The sequence below is a fragment of the Cynara cardunculus genome, assembly GCF_001531365.2.
Source record: "Cynara cardunculus var. scolymus isolate 2C chromosome LG 7, CcrdV1, whole genome shotgun sequence".
NCBI lineage: Eukaryota > Viridiplantae > Streptophyta > Magnoliopsida > Asterales > Asteraceae > Cynara > Cynara cardunculus.
This window is the reverse complement of record NC_037534.1, coordinates 7464079-7482731: the sequence shown is the minus strand read 5'-3', so window position 1 is coordinate 7482731 and position 18653 is coordinate 7464079. Positions and strand designations below refer to the sequence as shown.

Genomic DNA, 18653 nt, shown 5'->3' with positions numbered 1-18653 from the left:
AAAAAGATGCTAGCTAATCAAGATATAATCCATATTTATATAAAGTTAAAGAATTATCAAAATTATCTATTAGTACTAAATACTTACCAAACATAACTACTGTAATCTCAAAAGACTATAATGTCCTTATAAATTAAAAATAAAGAAAAATAAATGAATTTATGTGATTGGTTGTTATTAGTTTGTATGATTTGTATAAATTGAGACAGTTTTTATTTAAACGCTTCTATCTCTCTCTATATATTATGTATATATACATATAGAAATTCCGTTCAGGAACCCAAAATTGATTAAGAACTTGGGAAACCGTCCATAACACGCCATGTGCCCCTAGTTAGAATGAATATTCATCGTAAACTTTCGTTTAAGAACCCAAAACTGACTAGGAACTCGAGAAACCATCCATAGCATGCCACATATCGTTATTTAGAATGAATATTCATCATGAATGATACATGAAATTTATGATGGTTCACATATTCATTATGAGTATAGAGATGTTATTCATCATGAATCACACATTAGTTATAAATATGAAGGTGTTAATCATGAAACACACATTTATAATGAATATATTAGAACATTCATGATAAATAACATGTATCGTATTTTAATTTTAGAATAAAAAATATTTTGATGGTAAAATGAGAAGATAAAAAACCGGATCACGTGTTGCCAAGTATCCGTGAGAATCCACAGAAGCCGCGTTCAACGTTCTTTCTTTCGTGTCGTGTTACAAGAAAGCTAAAAACTCCACCCAACACACACTGATCATCATCTCTTTCTCTCTTTCCCGGAAACGACGACGTAGTGGTCAAACAACACCTACGTACGTATACTCCTAACCCCCCTCCTCCATTTCTGTCTCTACGAAACCATACCTCGTACGGTACAGAAAGCTACGCAATTTGGGAAATCTAGGGTTTGTTTTAATCTGCTGATGATGAACTCACTTTAAGCTTTTACTCGATGGAACCTCGAAATTCGGCAGCTGAGAGTCAAACCTCTGACAATCAAAGTCAACCGATTCAGGAATTAGACGGCGATGGTGGGTCGAAGATGGATGGAGCTCCGGTGGCGGTGGATGTTGTTGTTGCTGCTGATGCTGATGGTGGAGGAGTGGAAGCGGAGGTGGAGTTAGGTAGTGGAGTCGGGGGAGCTGAAATGGTGAAGAAGAAGCGAGGGCGGCCGCCTAGGGTTCAGGCGAAATCGCCGCCTGCTAAGATGAATAAAGAAGAGGACGAGGATGTTTGCTTTATTTGCTTCGATGGTGGGAGTCTCGTGCTCTGCGATCGCCGGTTTGTGTTGATTTATTTTCTTATCCTGGAGGACAATTGTCGTTAGATTTTGGTTATTTGATGTGTGGGTTTGTTTGGATTTCATGCAAATATTACTTTCATTATGTTGATGATAATATGGAAGATTTATCTTTATGCTAGGTGTTAGATGTAGTAACTTTTGCAAATCGGGGAACTGGTGAATAACATGGTTTCCTTTTTCCTTTTCTTCTTCTTTTGTTGCAGAGGATGTCCAAAGGCATACCATCCGGCTTGTGTCAAGCGGGATGAGGCATTTTTTCGATCCAAAGCTAAATGGAATTGCGGTATGTTGCTTACCCGGTATTGTTACTGATTACTGATTTATCTTTTGATTTCTTGATGTTGTGCCTCTAAAACATATAGTTTTATACAACTTGCTATAACCACCTAGAAGTCTGATTAGCTGATTTTTGAAGAAGGGTTTTACTCTCAAGACAGATGGGTTGGGACACTGGAATAGGAAAAGCTGTTTTTTTTTTTTTCAAATGAGCATGCATGTGAAAGATTACAGAATGTTGAGCACTAATGGAAATCGCTTAATCTATAATGCATTGTTAAGAAGAAGGATTTATCAATTTCATTAAATCATCAGCTCGTCACTTAGCCTCATTAATGTTATTTTTGCGTCTTGAGTACTTCTTTAATTAGGCGTGTGCTCCTAACTTCCAGGCTTATGGATTTGCCGAGATACAACATATTTACTTTGATGTTTATTTTCTTAAATTATTTTGACTTTTAGCATTTTAAATAATGTAGTGTCTAAATTGTTTTGAGGTTACAGGAAATTTGTTTCATGCAACAACAAGTCGACTAGTCTTTTTTCCGAAATGAGTTGGGGTAGGTTATGGACCCAAAAGTAAAGTGGTGAAACCCTATAGAAAACTGAAGTCTTAAGTTTTTGGGATATAATTGATGTTCTTTCATGCACTCACTACCAACTTATGACTTGTAATCCACCCATTCAAATATCTCTTCGCTTCTTCTTTACATGTGGATTTTTGGCCAACCTCAACCTCTCCTAACAATCTCTTCTTGGTTTATATCTCCTCTTTTGACTTGTATATTTGACGGTCTATGTTGGATATAACCAAACCATCTCAAGTGATGTTGCCTCTAGTTCTCTTTAGCCGGTGCCACCCCAACCTTCTCCAATATCTTCAATTCTTCATCTGTAATCCTGTAAGTTGAGATAAAGGAGGAGGGCATGCAACAAGTATTTAGCCGTTTACATGAATAGGAAATTCATTTAAGAGGGTTGATAGAAAATTAAAGTCCAGAGCATTTCCTTTGACAATACATTCCAGTATATATTGCCTATTTTTCAGCTTGAGGGGGTAGAGCTTAATATGAAGACAAATGTTGCATAATTGAAATACCTTGTTTTCTTCCCCTTCATTTGCCGAGATCTGTTCTTTCTTGCTTATGTGATGTCCCTCTTTACTTAGCTGACTATTGGTTTACTGTGGGTGAACCCAAAGCTGTAGTGAGAGCTTCAAATATCACGCTGTATTCTTCAGTTCCTAACATATTAGGCTCCTAGGTTATCGTACTATATTCTTTTGGAGTAACTTTCTCATTGTTTGTATAAGCAGTAGTTGCTAAAATATTTTAGATCTCATTTAGCTACTGTTCTTTCGTTTTTTTATTTACATGATACTTTTAAAAGTCACCTTGTACTATATCCTCTTGAATTCAGACAAAAGTAGAAATCAAAACAAAGGACTATTTGACATTATGTTCCTAGTTTATAATCATCCATTCCACTTGCCATATTTCTACTTAGTCTCTGTAAATCAAGATACTTTAATTTTGCAAATCCAATCTATGCTTACTCTTGTAAAGCAACCATAGTTGTTGATTTAGACATATTACATAACAGCCAAAAATCTCTGTGGAATTCCCAACCTCAAGACGACTCTGCTCACTGTGTTATCTTACAGCACTCTGACTTGTCAGCAATGTCGTCAGTAAACTGGTAGTGTCTTTGTTCCAATTTGATTGCCTCAGAATGGATAGTGGTTTGGGGAAGGGAGACTGGAGAATATTGCTTCACTGCAACCTATATTGAAACTAGCATCTGTGAGCAACAATTAGTTGAGGACTCCATTGCAATAGTTCTGTGAGTGAGCTCCAGGTATGAAGTATTCAGGACCTAAAGGTGCAGGATAAATACCACCAAGTGTTGCCTTTGAAGCAAATCATTGCATCTATGATCCAATCAATTGGGAGAGAATTAACAGGGAGATGAAGGGTTCTTCTTTGAAAGAGAGAGGGAGACACAAAGCTGAAAGAGAAAAACACCCACGTCTTTTGGTGGAACAGATTCAGGGTTTACATACATGATTAAATGGCTATTTTGCATGCCACATGTCATCTTATTAGAATTCTTTAGAACTTGATTTCTGCTTTTCAGAATGTATCCATTTAAGCAGCTGAGTATTGGATTTTCCTAATTGAGAAGTCACTTGCCAAAATTACTTCTATCAAATCCAACAGAAGACGAGAAATGCATAATTGCATATCTATTTATTGCTGCATTACACATTCTTTGGGAACGCTTTCATATATAGGCATTTGTCATTAAGTCAGGAATTACTATTGATGCATATGCACTGTCTCGGATTTTTCTTTCTTCTCACCCACAACCACACCGACCTTCATACACCAAGGACTTAGTTGATATGTTTTTTGAAGTAAAAGATGATAGATGTCTTCCATATTTAGTTTAAGTGAGCACTATTGATGTCATGGTGTTCAAATGAATTTCAGGTTGGCATATATGTAGTAGATGCCAGAAGGCAGCCCATCATATGTGCTATACTTGTACATATTCATTGTGCAAAGGCTGCATTAAAAAGGCTGATTACGTGTGTGTCAGAGATAAAGGCTTTTGCACAGTGTGCATGAAAACAATCATGCTGATCGAAAATGATGGACAAGGAAAGGATGAGAAGGTATGCAGCATTGTATCTCCTAGAATACTGTTAATATATATATATATATATTTATATATATATATATATATATATAGTATATTGTAATATATCCCAAAACCATGTATCCCTTGCATTGAGTTGGTAAAGTCTTTCTACATTTCTGCATCTTCAAAATATGCCTTCCAAGTCGGGTTTTCCATAATTGTGCTACCATAACGAGAAACTAGAATAATGCATGGAATGCTCTACCAAATAATGAAAGTTTACCATTCTGTTGGAATGATCACATCAAAGTTCAATTCAATTGGTCAGTAGTGTTTTCCTGTAAGCATATGTTACTGCAGCTTATTTATTTGTTGTTATCCTTATGAGCCCACATGCATCATACTATGTTCCAACAAAGTATTCTTGAAGAAATGGATCTATGTCATGTACTGCTTCTATGAACTTGTTATACATCCAAGGAAATTGGCTTTGAGGACTAGCAGATAAATTTTTTAAGAACTATTTCAGTTAGCCCAACGAGTTTATGTAGAGCTTAGTTAAATCTAGATGATAGTTATCTTATAGACAACCATCTTTTGTAACTGTATTTTTTTATATTAATGGAATTAATACTTTTAGTTGTTGATCACATCTACTCCTGCCAGTGTTGCCACTGGAATCCTTGTTTTCCCTTGTTCTTGGTGTTGGGAGAGGCAGGTTCAATCTTAGCACACTATTTCTTACTCATAATCATATTTTATATGTCATTAACGCCACTGGTTAGAAGTGGAAAATTGGGCTGTGAGATCAGAGGCAAATAGCCAGGTGGGCTGGCTATCCCTGTACAGTTCACATCGGCGGTTGGCCAAAGCGGTTACCTTCCTTGACCGAATGTTCTTAGTAGACATTAGCATAATAATTTTAATTTTTTTAGTTTTTTTCCTTTTATCTTACACATTAGCAAGCTCAAAATTCTTGTCTATATGTGTGGTTATCAATTTCTTTCTTCAGTATTTGATATTGCTGCCTGTTAGATCTAACTATAGTAAATTAACTACTAACTAACTTTTATTTTGCTATTAGACATCCATGGTTGCTCGGTACTTGGCACATGCCATGAGCTTATCTGGCTTATTGCTTTATATTACTTACCTTGCTATTAACCAAACAGCAAAATATGGCAACAATAGGAGGTCACCAGCTTAATCATTGTTGAGGAATTTGGTATTGAGTTATTGTTGGCATTTTGGTGGGACATTTAGTTATATCAAAGATGTTCTTATAAACTTGAAGATAGCTTGTCTGATGTTGTAAATTAGTGCTCTGCTAGAATATTAATATATGCTCTTTTCTAGTGTGGTCTTGCTATTCTTTTTCTGCTACCACCTGCATGTTCTCATCTATAAGTTGTCCAGGCTCAAGTGGATTTTGATGACAAAACTAGTTGGGAGTATCTCTTTAAGGTATATTGGGTTTACTTAAAAGGAAAATTATCTTTGACTCTTGATGAGCTTACGCAAGCTAAGAGTCCATCGACAGGAGCTAGTACTTCTTCTGTTACTCCTTCAACATGTGTACATAATGGAGATAACAATCTGAAAAGCAATATGTTAGACATTCCCCTCAGAAATCTGGAGGCAAGTGAATCTAAAAGAAGAAAGACGGATGAACAGATTATTACACCCCATAAGGAAACTGTAAGTATGAGAAAACTGGGTACTGACGAAAGCTCATCTGTGGTTGCATGCAAGGATTGGGCAACTAAAGAGTTATTGGATTTTGTTGCCCACATGAAAAATGGTGAGGCATCAGTGTTATCTCAGTTTGATGTTCAGGAACTTATGCTAGAGTACATAAAAAGAAATAATCTCCGGGATCCTCGAAAGAAAAGTCAAATTATATGTGATTCGAGGCTAAAGACTCTCTTTGGGAAACCACGTGTTGGGCATTTTGAAATGTTGAAGCTTCTGGAGTATCATTTTTTCATAAAAGAAGATCTCCCAAAGAACACAATCAACAGTATTGCAAGACAGGTTGACCCTGATTGGAATAGTGATAATATGCTGACGTTGGGTAAAGATAAGAAACGGAAAAATAACAGGAAGGGTGAAGAGCGTCCGCCACAAAATAAATTGGATGAATATGCTGCCATTGATGTCCATAATATGAACTTGATATACCTGCGCCGTAAATTGATGGAGAATCTTATTGAGGATAGCGAAGCTTTTCATGGAAAGGTAGTTGGTTCAATTGTGCGAATAAGAATATCTGGTAGTGATCAGAAGCATGACATGTACAGGCTTGTCCAAGTTGTAGGTAATGTATTTTAAACACTATTTATGGGAACTATTATGTTAGCTGCAGAACCTAAAAGTTATGGTTGATGTTTGCAGGTATAAGTAAGGCAGATGCACCATATAAGATTGGCGATAAATCTGCAGATGATGTGCTTGAAGTATTAAATTTAGATAAGAAGGAGACTGTATTAATTGATACAATTTCAAATCAAGATCTGTCTGAGGTGACTATTAATTTCCTTTCCTTTTTTTCTTCCTTTTGAAACAGAATCATATAACATAATGCACGTGCATACAAGGGCAATGAAGTACCCTCGCCATGAATAATATTTAACTTGTAGTCCTTGTGCCAGTCTGTTTCCTCTTCTCCAACTTCAATCATGGAAGGGGAATTTGAAATCCTTCACTCATGTATATGATAAAATGACAGGGTTGAGGTATTGGAAATGAACCCAGGTCAATCCACAAGGTCTGTTAGATGAGACGCTCTTGTGTGCAGACTATTTGTGAATGTCTCCCACTGTCCCAATGTAAATGTCCCCAGTGAAAAATACACAGTTTTAGGAATGTGTGGTTACCACAATTTTTGCTCAAGTAAAGGACAATTTTACCCTTAATAATAATAGATAAATTTTCTCCATCTCATAATTAAGAATAGAATGGGAAAGTAGAAACTTATTTTTGAAAGTGGACACTTATTTTGGAAACTAAAAGAGTAATGCAGACACTTAGTTTGGGACGGAGGAAGTATGTCTTTTCTACAAAAAGAATTGAAAAATTCACTGCTGCAGTGAACTTTTTGATTGCACCAAAACCCCTAAACATGTTAATGTCAAGCGATTGTCTGCCAAACAAACTCACCTACTTTGACGTTATAGGTGTCAAGTACTCAGAGTTCATATAATTTTTTTTTAATCTTCTTTCAGCATCCATTAAAAGCAATCCCAAGAAAGAATAGGTTGTTGGATGTTCACAAGCCTTTCAGTGATTCTTGAACTGTAACTGGGGTTTCCACATACATTAGATAGTTGTGTATATTAGCCTTTTGCTGGTGAATAGGCAGACAGCAGCATATAAACTTCTAAAGTGGTTGACTCGTTAGGCTGTGAGGTCTGTCAAGCGTGGTTCTTAATTGATTTTTTTGTCTGCATGGCTCTTTTCTAAGCAAGTCTAGGTGCGTATCAGTTACGTTTCTTGTCCTTTCTGTTTTCAGGATGAATGCAGACGTTTGCGACAAAGTATAAAATGTGGGCTTGTAAAACGCTTTACTGTAGTAAGTCTGGGTGTATTTTTATCCTCAACTTTCATGCCAAAGTTGTTTATGCTGTTTCTACTATTTTCTTGGTTTCATTGCTCTTTATTGTGCTGATTTTCTGCTTGCTTTAGGGCGAGATTCAGGAAAAGGCGGTGTCCCTCCAGTCTGTGAGGCTCAATGATGTGAGTAATTTTGGCTTTAGGATTAGTGCATGAGCATAACATTGATAGTTGGTAGTTTTTCTTTTCATTTCAATATTCCTTCATCATGCTAGGACTTGTTCTAGTTTGCCGTTTGGCCTTCTAAGTTTTGGTGATAAAAGGCTTGTTTACTATTATGTGGCTTTTTGAAGTCTTGAATTATTTAGTTCCTTTAGTTGATTACTTTCTCCTCCTTTCTATTATTTAGTGGATGGAAGCAGAAATATTGCGGCTCAATAATCTTCGCGATCGAGCAAGTGAGAAAGGGCATAAGAAGGGATATCCTTTGATAATAATATATCACATATTGATATTTTTATTTCAACATATCACATATTTTTATCTGAATTGATTAATTGAAACCAAAATATGATCTAAATTCGTCACATATGTATTTGTTTGAGTTTGATCTTTGATAATATTCATATCCAAAACAGTCGATCACTGGTCATATAGCAGAAGATGACTCTTCATGGTAGCTCAATCAGATTCAGATAATAGTAGCAGGATAGAAACATTTTTTAGATTTAGCATCTATATAAGTACTTGATGTTTATGAAGGGCAGTGGGCGTTACTTAATATTTAAAAAGTGTAATAATTACACATGCTAAAACTGTGTGCCTTTTTCCTTGTGGACATTTATTTTGGGACGAAGGAAGTACTTCATATGAACCACTTTGCTGTCAGGACCTGTTAATTTGAGGACCATTCCACCTTAGTTTAGTCCATAGACATTTTAGAATAGTATTATTCTTATGATTAGTTTCTCAAAATATATCTGTCTCTCTCTTGTTCTATTTGTATTGCTAGTGCTTACTCATGAATCTAGCTTTTCAAAATTTAGCATATCCATTTTTCTCCCTTTCACACACTTTTCACTGGCTGAGGGTCTTCAAGGAATTAGTCTAGGGTGGGATATACTGGGCTCGTTTAGTTTGGTTTGTATTATTCATATGATGGGGCCTTGGAATTCCTTGACGAGTTTCACTCTTAGAGAATACGTGGAGAAACTCCAACTTCTGAAGACACCTGAGGAGCGTGAGCGCAGATTGCGGGAAATTCCCGAGGTTCACTCCGATCCAAAAATGAATCCAGATTATGAAACTGACGACACAGAGGAATATTTTAACAAGGAACATGGTTGGTTATATCCTTTTCGAAACATAGCTCTTGTATTTCAGTTTCTCAAAATTTAGCATATGTCTTTCTTTTTGTATTGCTATCGTTCAGTCGTATCTAGTAGTTTAAATTTTAACATATCTGTATGTCCCTCTTTCACACACTTTTCACTAGCCGTTGGTCTTCATGGAAACAGCTGCCCTACTCTTTCGGATAGAGGTCAGAGTCTGCTTACATCTTACCTCCCTCTGACCCCATCTCCGGGTGAAATATAAGGGGCTCGTTTGGTGTGGTTTAGTTCTTGTATTTCAGTTTTGCCTTTGGTGTACATTTCGATAACTGTTGGTATTATGCTTCTCTAACAGAACATAAGAAGCCGAAGTATTCTGGAGTTAGTCGCAAGAATACAAACTCTCTTAAAAAAAGAGCGGAGTTTTCAAATAATATTGGCAGGTCGTGGAAAAATGAGCAACCCGAATCCAAGGCTACAGGGAGACTGAATATGGCGAAAGATGGTCATGGATCAGGTAGTTTGGTGAGACCTAAAAACCCAGTTGAGTGTAACGGTTCAACAATCAACAACCGGAATCATCGAACCATTGGAAGCTCGCCATTAGTCAATCCTGCATCAGAAACCGCGACTTCTTACTCCATGAGGAACACCACGACTTCCAATGATAGCGATATGGACAAAGTGTGGCATTACAGAGACCCGAGTGGAAAAGTTCAAGGCCCCTTTTGTATGATACAGCTGCAGAAATGGAGTACGACTGGATACTTTCCAGTGGATATGAGGATTTGGATGAACAGAGAGGATGAATCATTACTCTTGAGTGATGTATTAAAAGAGCAATCGCAAAATTCCCGGTTGAGCGAGAATAAGACTGCCACCGATAAAGTTGGTAATCGGATTGAGGGCCTCACAGTCCGAACTGCAAATCTGTTATCCACCGAGAAATTGCCTGATGATCATGGTTCTTCTGGCCAATCTTCTGTACAAAACTGGAGTTCCAATGGTAACATCTTGAACCGTAACGTGTCAAATGAGTCAACCGGGCAGTTGAACACCCTCGAGTTAGCGAGCCCGACACCGGTGGAAAACGATGCCGATATCAAGCGTGTTTCATCTATTTTCGACATTTCAGATGCATCCCTCGTGGATTTGCCTAGTCCAACGCCAAAGAAGACGAGCAGCCATGAAGAAGAAAAAGTGCAAAATGGTGGAGCCAAGGAACAACCTATTTTGCCAGAAATTTTGGTACAAGATGCCAGAAATTTTACTTCGGATCAAGATGTCGGTGGGGCTCAACTTCTCAAAACGGCCAATGAATGGAGCGGGTATTCGCCTATTCAAGTGAAACGTGAAGAATGGAATTCCGGGGGTGTATCTGTATCTGTATCTGCTCCGCAGGCAGAGGGTGATCATGTTGCTACCACAACCTCCAACATTGAACAAATTGTTCATTTGCCGCCATGGAACGGTGTCCGTGAAACGATCGAGTTTAGCACTTTGGCGGAGGAATCGGTTTCCGACCTGTTGGCTGAAGTTGACGCAATGGAGTCTCAAAATGGTTTCCCTTCACCTACATCAAGAAGGAACGGTTTTGTTGAGGATTTGTTTAATGGCTCCTTTGAGGAGTTCAGTCCCACCCCTGATCAGAGTGCAAGAAGCGATGGCTTTAGTTCCATCCAAGCCGATATCCAGTTGCCTTATCAAACTGCCGCCACCACCACCACCACCACAACTGCCGCCACAGATGAACATTCAGAAGTGACTTCTCAGGGCAACAATGGTAATGTATTTGATTTCGTAAAGAGTTCCCCTACTTTACAACCGTCCTTTATTTGTCCTGAAACAAAGTCTGAGAATCCGCCTTTTAAGTGGCCGGAAATGCTACCGGAAGCTGTATCCAAAGATATTCGGGTTGGTTGCCATTCTTCCGAGCTTCAGCCTCCCTTGCATGATGTAAATAATTCCGCAAAAGATCAGGAGCGTGAATCCGGCCAACCCACAACCACAAAACCAAACCCCAGCCCAGAATTAGTACCTCAACTTTCTCAGAGAACGGAGTCGGAAGATAGAACCGACCACATAAGATCAGGTGGCAGAATGATGGTAGGAGGAAGAAAGGCTGGTGATGGTGGTGGAACCGAAAACGAGCAAGATGGATCATTTATCCACTTGCTGCCGCCGCCACCACCACCATCTTTGGCCATCGGATTCGACAAAGTCTACCCACGGAGAGTGGGATCAGAAGCAACGCTAGGTAACATGAATATTTTCATCAGACCATCTCAAGAAACTGTAACCCGTGGCAGCAATCCCCATTTAAACGTGGGTCGTGGCGGCAACATAGGGTGGGACCCACACCAACGAATGTACGGTGGGGAGAGACATAACAATAATAGTCCAAGAGAAAGAAGTTATACGGGTAGGCAGCCATCGTTTGGTGGTGGCAGTGGCGGTGGTGGTGGTTATTTAAGACCACCTCCACCGCCAAAAGGGCAGCGGGTTTGTAAGTTTTACGAGAGTGGGAGGTGCAAGAAGGGAGCTTCGTGCAACTATTGGCACCCGTTACCGTGACTCACCCGAGTTGACTCGGCTGAGGTGTTCTTTTGTATTGTTGACCATTTGTGTTAGTATAACCCATATATAAAGCCTGCATCTCCTGCGATATGTAGTTGTAACAGCTCATGATTTAATTGGCTGACAAGATATCAGTCACGGTCATCATTCTGAAAACAATTTTTTTTATCTTACAATATACCCGGCCCAATTAGCCCATTTGGGTTGGCCCATAATTTGGTCTATCAGATCTTACCTAAGATAGAAACATATGTCTTGCAAACAATTCAAAATGAAAGAGTAATGCTTGGACTTATCTTGGAGCGCCAAATAACTTTTTGGGTTTTTTCTTGCATTTTCTAAGTGTTGGTGTCGGGATCGATTTAAGTGCATATCGACTAATCTTATGGGACTTTAAAGAGAGTTTGAAAAATTCTCAATGATCCTTAGAAGATTTGAACTGGTGACCTTACGTTGTGTCCTTGAATTTTGATAGGAAGTGATTTTTTTAAATGATATCGAGAACGAAGGGTTTAGGTAGGAAAGAAAATTGTGGGGTGTTTGATTAGATGTATTAAGCCATAATTAATGAGATTGTTAATAAAAGAAACTGTTTGTTTTGATATAATTTAACGAGTCCACTACTTAAGCCTATATTTTTATTCTAGGTTAAATTGGGAGGAATATTTTCATTCCAATTTTCATGTTTCGAGTAGGAGAAAAAAGAAAGAAAAAAATGTGACTTTCATTTATTTATTTTACAGTGGATCAGAATTGATAAGTAGATATGAGAAAATATTTCGATAGATACGTAATTATCTTGAATAACAATTTCGATCGTCTCGGAGAAAGATCATCAATTAAGTCACTTTCTCGAGAAATATGAAGCATCAAAGCCATACAACCACTACAAGGATTTCTAATTAAGAAATTGTGTTGTCTGAGTATAATTTTTTTGTACCAAACCATTCAGCAGCGGTTAAAATTAGACATCTTAAACCATAAGGGTGGTGACTGATTGGTTTGAGCTTGACTCCAAATGTCAAAAGTACCAAGAGGTCACAAGTTCAAATCCAAGAAGGAATAAAAATCCCCTTGTGGCCATGGAGGTTCAAATGTGGTGATTCCGGGCTATCTGCAAAACAGGTGGTCGCCATGAGATTAGTCGGCTTGTATAGCGGGTTGGATATCCAAGTTAATTAAAAAAAATTTATGACCTTTTTATTATATTATGATTTAAGTGGATTTTCTTCTTTAATTTCATCAAGGCCCGTCTAGCTCAGTTGGTAGAGCGCAAGGCTCTTAACCTTGTGGTCGTGGGTTCGAGCCCCACGGTGGGCGATATTTTTTCCATCTTTTTTTTGCTATTTTCTTCCTTTTTCATGTTCATTCAAATAAGATTATGATTTGTATTTTTGGATTCATTATCAGTTGTAGTTTGTCGAGGATCTTCACCAATTTTATTGGAGGAAATTGACAGATTCCATATTTATGGTGATGGCCGCATGTGTTGGAGCCGGAGCCAGATTGAGATCGGTCCAGGCTACCAATTTCCCGCTTTTGGAAGGTGGTTTCATAGCCACAAATGCATCTTCATCTCCATTTTATCGGAGTTGTAGCAGATTTTATTTTTTCAGGCGACTTTCTCAGCTCGTCCCACCTAATGGGAAACGTCTGTTTCTCGTCGATACCTTAGCCCTAGTAAGGCGTTGTTTGTTAAATTAGCTTAATCAATTCATTGTTTGTCCTTAATTTAAAATCTCGGTAAATCATCATCATGTGTGATTGTTTGAGATGAATTGGTTAGGTTAGGAGATTAGAAGGCGAAGGTGTACCTTCGAAGCAAGCTGAAGCAATTACTTCTGCTGTAATCGAGGTTTTGAATGACAGTTTGGAAAATGTGGCTCAGTCTTTTGTCTCCAAGGGTGAAATGCAAAGGGTTTGTTGTTTTTCTACTCTTATCTATCTTCAGGTATTTCTTGTTTTTGGTTAAAGTTTCTTGATGTATCTGCATTCTGCTGTAGATTGAGATGACTCAAGATGGTAATCTGGGGAAATTCAAGTCTCGAGTGCAAAGCTCTCAGGTGATTATTTCATGATGTTAATACCTTTTTCTGTAAAGGAGTGACATAAATGCTGATGATCCATCGAACCAGCAGTAGATAGGCATCACAACCTTTCTATAAATCTTCACGTTATGTTTTTGTGGAGTTCCTCGCTATTGTTGTTGTCAAGTATATCCTCTATGTCATTGCATTCACGCGTGGGCTTTTGATAATGAACCAATGACAAAAGACCTGTGTGATGCGTAAGCTATTGTTCTTCGTCCTAACTTGTTTTCATTGCTCATTTTCGTTACTTTTAGGTTTGGCATTAGACCTGTTCTCATTGTTCATTTTCTTCTTTGAGCTAATGCCATGTAGTAAATGGTTAGTTTTATCATCAGGACTTATAGATGTAGAAATTGTTGGAAGTTCTTCTTAAATATGGTTATATCGGTGAGATTATCGAAACCCATTTTTATAGCTCCATGTCATAGTGCCATTTGAGATTATTAATGAACGTGATGCTTATACCATCACTCCCTGTTTTTAATGTTCACTTTCGTTGTGATTTAAGTAGTTTGATTTCAGGCATTTTGTATTGCCTGAACCCTATATGAATCAGAAAAAAAGAACTTTTTTTGTCCCGTTAGTGACCATGAACACTGTCCATACGAATTGGAAGATGAAGATGTTGATTGGATGTATTAGGATGAAGATATGGTAATTTCAGTGGCTTGTGACGGAAAGAAATTTTTTGAGAACTAAAGCTATTAAGTTGGACTATGGTTTTTGTGTAGTGACTTAATTGTTGGAGTATCAGAGGTAAGCAACATAGAGTGATTGCCATTATACAAGAATAATCCTATCTACCTACGTCCATCCTCATCTTTCTCGACTTGATTCTGTCCTTCCCACAATATCTATAAGCACCTTCAGTTATATCTTTGAGTTGTCCATGTGTCCTAGGTGCCAAAGGTGTGGCTTCATATTCTTTATGGTCGATGATTTGCAGTGACAACACATGTCATCGATCCATCCAAGCAGATCATGTTTTTAAGGGAATAGTGTATGAATCAATACAAACAACCACTCACATATCTGTTATATTATTAACAATATCATTCTCACAGTTGATAATTTTTTATATTTTCTGTGAAAATTATATCTGATTTTTTTATTTGGCTATTTATAGCTTTCCCATGGTATCTTTCAGTCGTATCATCTTACACATTGACCTCTAGGGAGAATGATGGTTCAGAAATTTAGATAATGGCATATATGTGGTGAAATGTAAGCAAATATGGATTACATTTTCTTCATGGTGTGTTGTAATAACTTGAAAAAATATAGACAAGTGATGAAAAATGAGTAATTGTTTCTGTTTCACTCTTGATGAGTCCTGTAGAGCCAATAGCCTAGAAAGTTCAGGTTAGCAACTTGAGATTGTAGAAGAACATGGAAAGGGTTGTAGTTGGTCAAAACAAGATGTATCATCAACTTAGGGCCTGCTTGATAAGAGCTTAATGAGCTTATGGGACTCGTAGCTTATTTGGTCACCTATACATGATCGTTTGGTAGTGGTTTAATGATATAGAAAGTGGCTTATTCGATAAGCTTCTAGGGGGAGCTTTATGCAGAAAACCAAGTTTTTCCAAACCTCCCCCACCCCAATTAAAAAACATGCCCCTTTAGGTTTACCCTCCCAAACAAAACCTGCTCTCAATCTATACAGACAGATTAATCCACACAGTTGGCTTTATCCATATAGGACTTAATGGAAAACCGACCAAACAACTCCCTAGCAATAAAGAAAGTGGGAAGGGGGAGGGCAAGTAACTACAAGTATGGTGCACATATTTACGATACCAGAAACTAGTCTTGGTGGGTAATTTAGTCTTTGCAGTAAGTAACAAGTTGGTTTTCAAGGGGGAGTAGCAAGCAAGACATCAAGTGGGCTCAAGTTGCTCAAGTGATCAATCTCAGGTCTCAGCTTTCCATATTCAAGGCTCAATTTCAGTAGGTTTTAACAGTTTCTTGTTTTAAGTGGTGAGTTCAAAAGGTTTTATCAGTTTTCAATTGCTTTTATGACCGTTCTGATGGGTTGGGTAGCTTTCTTTGCAATCATAGGAAGAAATTTTTGCCTTCCTCAAGTGGGGTTTCAGTTTGGATCTCAGTCAATATAATTTCTTCTTATATATATACACTACAGTTGAAGCTGGTACAGCTATAGTTAGTAAGTTGATTGTACCGTGACAATATTTAGAAAAAGATATGGGTTTGGTTGCTTAACGCATCTCATGTCACATGAATCCATCATGTAGTCACATGAGTCATGTGAGTGCATGACGGATTTATGTTTAAAACATAAGATGATATTATGTGGGTCCAATTGTGGTACAAGTATTTGTCTAGTCTATGGTTATATGAATTTTGTGATTTAGTCATTTAGAATGATGGGTTGGTCCATTACCCTTGAAGGCATATTGAGAACTTCAGAACCGATGAGGCAGTATGCATACAGGCACTTTTCTTCAATGTTCTCTCAAGGTGAAGCTTATAGAATTGAAGATAGCAATGCTGGTGAAGTTAGCATAGGTTTTCAATTTTCCATTAGTGAATGAAGAGCCTTAGAGACGCCTAATATATATATATATATATAATATATATATATATATATATGTGTGTGTGTGTATATATATATATGTAGAGAGAGAGAGAGAGACTTAGGTTAAGGGGACAATCGCAAAAGAATTGGATAACTGAGGAACACCATAATGACCATTCATTTGTTTGTAGGAAACGTTTTTAAGTACTTTTATGAATATGTACATAACGAACAAATGAATGGTTATAAGGGTGTTCTCGGTTTTCCATTTTTTGTGGTTTTCCCCTGACCATGAGTCTTTATATATATACAAGTGGACTAAGCTAATTGTATATATTTCGTTGTTGGACAGTTGATATATACTGTGTATAAGATCGAGTTAAGATATTGTTGGTGGTCAAGCAATATGAATTATGATCATATTAAGATTCCCATGCCTAGTTCATTAGCATCTTCTTCCTGATTTGTTATTTTGGTATATGATTCTTTCTTTCCATCGATGAGTTCAATTGTTTTTTGGTCTTTGTTGCAGGAAAACCATTTTTCCCTGTTGCAACGTGAGACGGAGAAACTTAAGAGTGATATAGAGAAGATGCGCAATGAGTTAAGGTATGGTTTGGCTGTTTGACTATTTTTGGTGGCATTTGATTATGTATGCAGATCACGTAAACCTGAATTTTCATTATGTATGCAAATGTTGAATAACTTCATCCAAGGGTCGAAAATCATTGTTGGCAAATCTTATCCCCCTTCTCCCCTGCTCTTTCTTTGTCACGAATTCGCATGATCTGCTTACCGACTTTTTTACATGATGTAGGTATGAAATTGACAAAGTCAAAGCAGGACAACGTCTGGATTTGAATCTTGAAAGAGGGTAATAAGATGACCTCTTCTTTATTTTCCATGTAATACAAGTAGAAATTAGAGATGCCATAGCAAGCCTGGGCCTAGGCCTTACAGCCTGATCAGGCCAGTTTTTTTTTCAAGGCTCAGGTAAAACATGGCCTGAAAAAGTCCATCCTGAAAAAGCTCGATTGGGCCTATTTTTACACCCAAAGCCCGCCCTCTAACAACGCATCTCACGTTCATAGAAAATTAGATTTGTGAGCTTATAAGCTCAAAGTTGTGGGTTACCAATAACTTCCAACATGGTTTTAAGTTGATTTGGAAGTTATTGGGCTAGCATGCTGCCTCGGCCCAAAAATGCCCGAGCTTTTCTTTGCTTACTAAAAACGGGTTTGGAAGGCCCAAGCCTTGTAATTACGTTTGTAGTGTGTATGTTCATTTATATTTGACGTTAGTAGGAAAATAGTAACGAATTACTGCCAATGTGATATTGCCAGTAGATAAATGCAGGAGAACTCGGGACGAGCTATCAAATCAAAATCAAGAAACGGCCAACCTAACAAACAAACTTGATCGAGTGAGAATGCATTACTCCCGTTTATCAACTCGTTCAGAATCTTGACTAAAACTTGTAAAACGTTATTTGGATCAGGAAATTCAATTGTTAAGGGCCGAGGTGGAGGCAGCAAAATACGATGTGATCAAGTACTGTATCGGTACTCTTGTCTCGATTTCTGCTGTTGGTTTGGCCGTCCTACGAATCCTGATGTAAAAAGTGATGTGCCCGGTGTCATGCCGATAAAAGGAACAACTCTTTTTATATCGTTGAACGGAAAGCTATCAATCAATTAGTTAGAATTACGGAAATCAGTTTGTTGATGAGAATTTTAATCTTTGAAAGGTGTATAACTGAAATTATTTGAGTTATAAACATTTAAATTTTGATTTTATTTGAGTTAATTTGGCTTCTCTATCCATTGAATAGACTCTTTCTTTAATCTTCTGGAGGCATATTTTTACATTTTCAGTTTCTAAACCTGTTTTAAAACAAATAAATCTTGGAACTTAATATAATCGAAACAACCTTTTATATTTCGAGCGATTAAGTCCTTCAACATTTTTTTGAGTGAATAAATATCCTTACACTTGTAAAATGATAAAATATACCAATTCTGTTTCCATGTAATAACAAATCAAGTAGCGAATAAAAAATCGTTCAAAATATCGATATAGAAATGATATATTCCTTCGGTTTTAACAAGTTAAATGATTTATTTGTTCGATTTCAATAAGTTTAAGGGGCCGTTTACCAAATGCTTACTTGTGTAAGCGCTTACCAAGTTATATTATCTTACAAGATGAATATAGTAAGAGCCAAAAATCTTACCCGGTAAGAACGAGGCAAGGACTAATGGACCGTTTACCAAACACTTACCCAGTAAGTGCTAACTGATAAAATTTAAAACTATTATTTATTAC

General features: G+C 37.4%; 2 protein-coding genes and 1 non-coding gene across 6 annotated transcripts; all 3 read left to right on the top strand.

Annotated features, from left to right (window-relative positions):
- Positions 1-807: 807 nt before the first annotated feature.
- LOC112515299 (zinc finger CCCH domain-containing protein 44-like) lies at positions 808-11787 on the top strand. Of its 4 annotated transcripts, XM_025122024.1 has the most exons (10): positions 808-1298; positions 1524-1603; positions 4089-4273; positions 5656-6556; positions 6634-6761; positions 7751-7810; positions 7924-7974; positions 8201-8271; positions 8982-9133; positions 9478-11787. In XM_025122024.1, exons 1-10 carry the CDS (start codon positions 970-972, stop codon positions 11694-11696), a joined length of 4176 nt encoding a protein of 1391 aa, XP_024977792.1. In that variant the 5' UTR covers positions 808-969; the 3' UTR covers positions 11697-11787. The 4 variants fall into 4 exon arrangements, with proteins under 4 accessions (XP_024977792.1, XP_024977794.1, XP_024977793.1 ...); XM_025122025.1 differs by lacking the exon at positions 808-1298 and having other exon boundaries at positions 1571-1603; positions 3260-4273; XM_025122026.1 differs by lacking the exons at positions 808-1298; positions 4089-4273 and having other exon boundaries at positions 1489-1603.
- A 1159-nt stretch (positions 11788-12946) lies between these two features.
- On the top strand, positions 12947-13019 carry TRNAK-CUU. Its single transcript has one exon. It is a non-coding gene; the product is annotated as a tRNA-Lys (tRNA).
- Positions 13020-13079: 60 nt separating this feature from the next.
- LOC112515528 (protein FMP32, mitochondrial-like) lies at positions 13080-18125 on the top strand. Its single transcript, XM_025122404.1, has 7 exons — positions 13080-13379; positions 13486-13617; positions 13703-13762; positions 16861-16937; positions 17146-17202; positions 17685-17751; positions 17827-18125. Exons 1-7 carry the CDS (start codon positions 13170-13172, stop codon positions 17944-17946), a joined length of 723 nt encoding a protein of 240 aa, XP_024978172.1. The 5' UTR covers positions 13080-13169; the 3' UTR covers positions 17947-18125.
- The last annotated feature ends 528 nt before the right edge of the window (positions 18126-18653 follow it).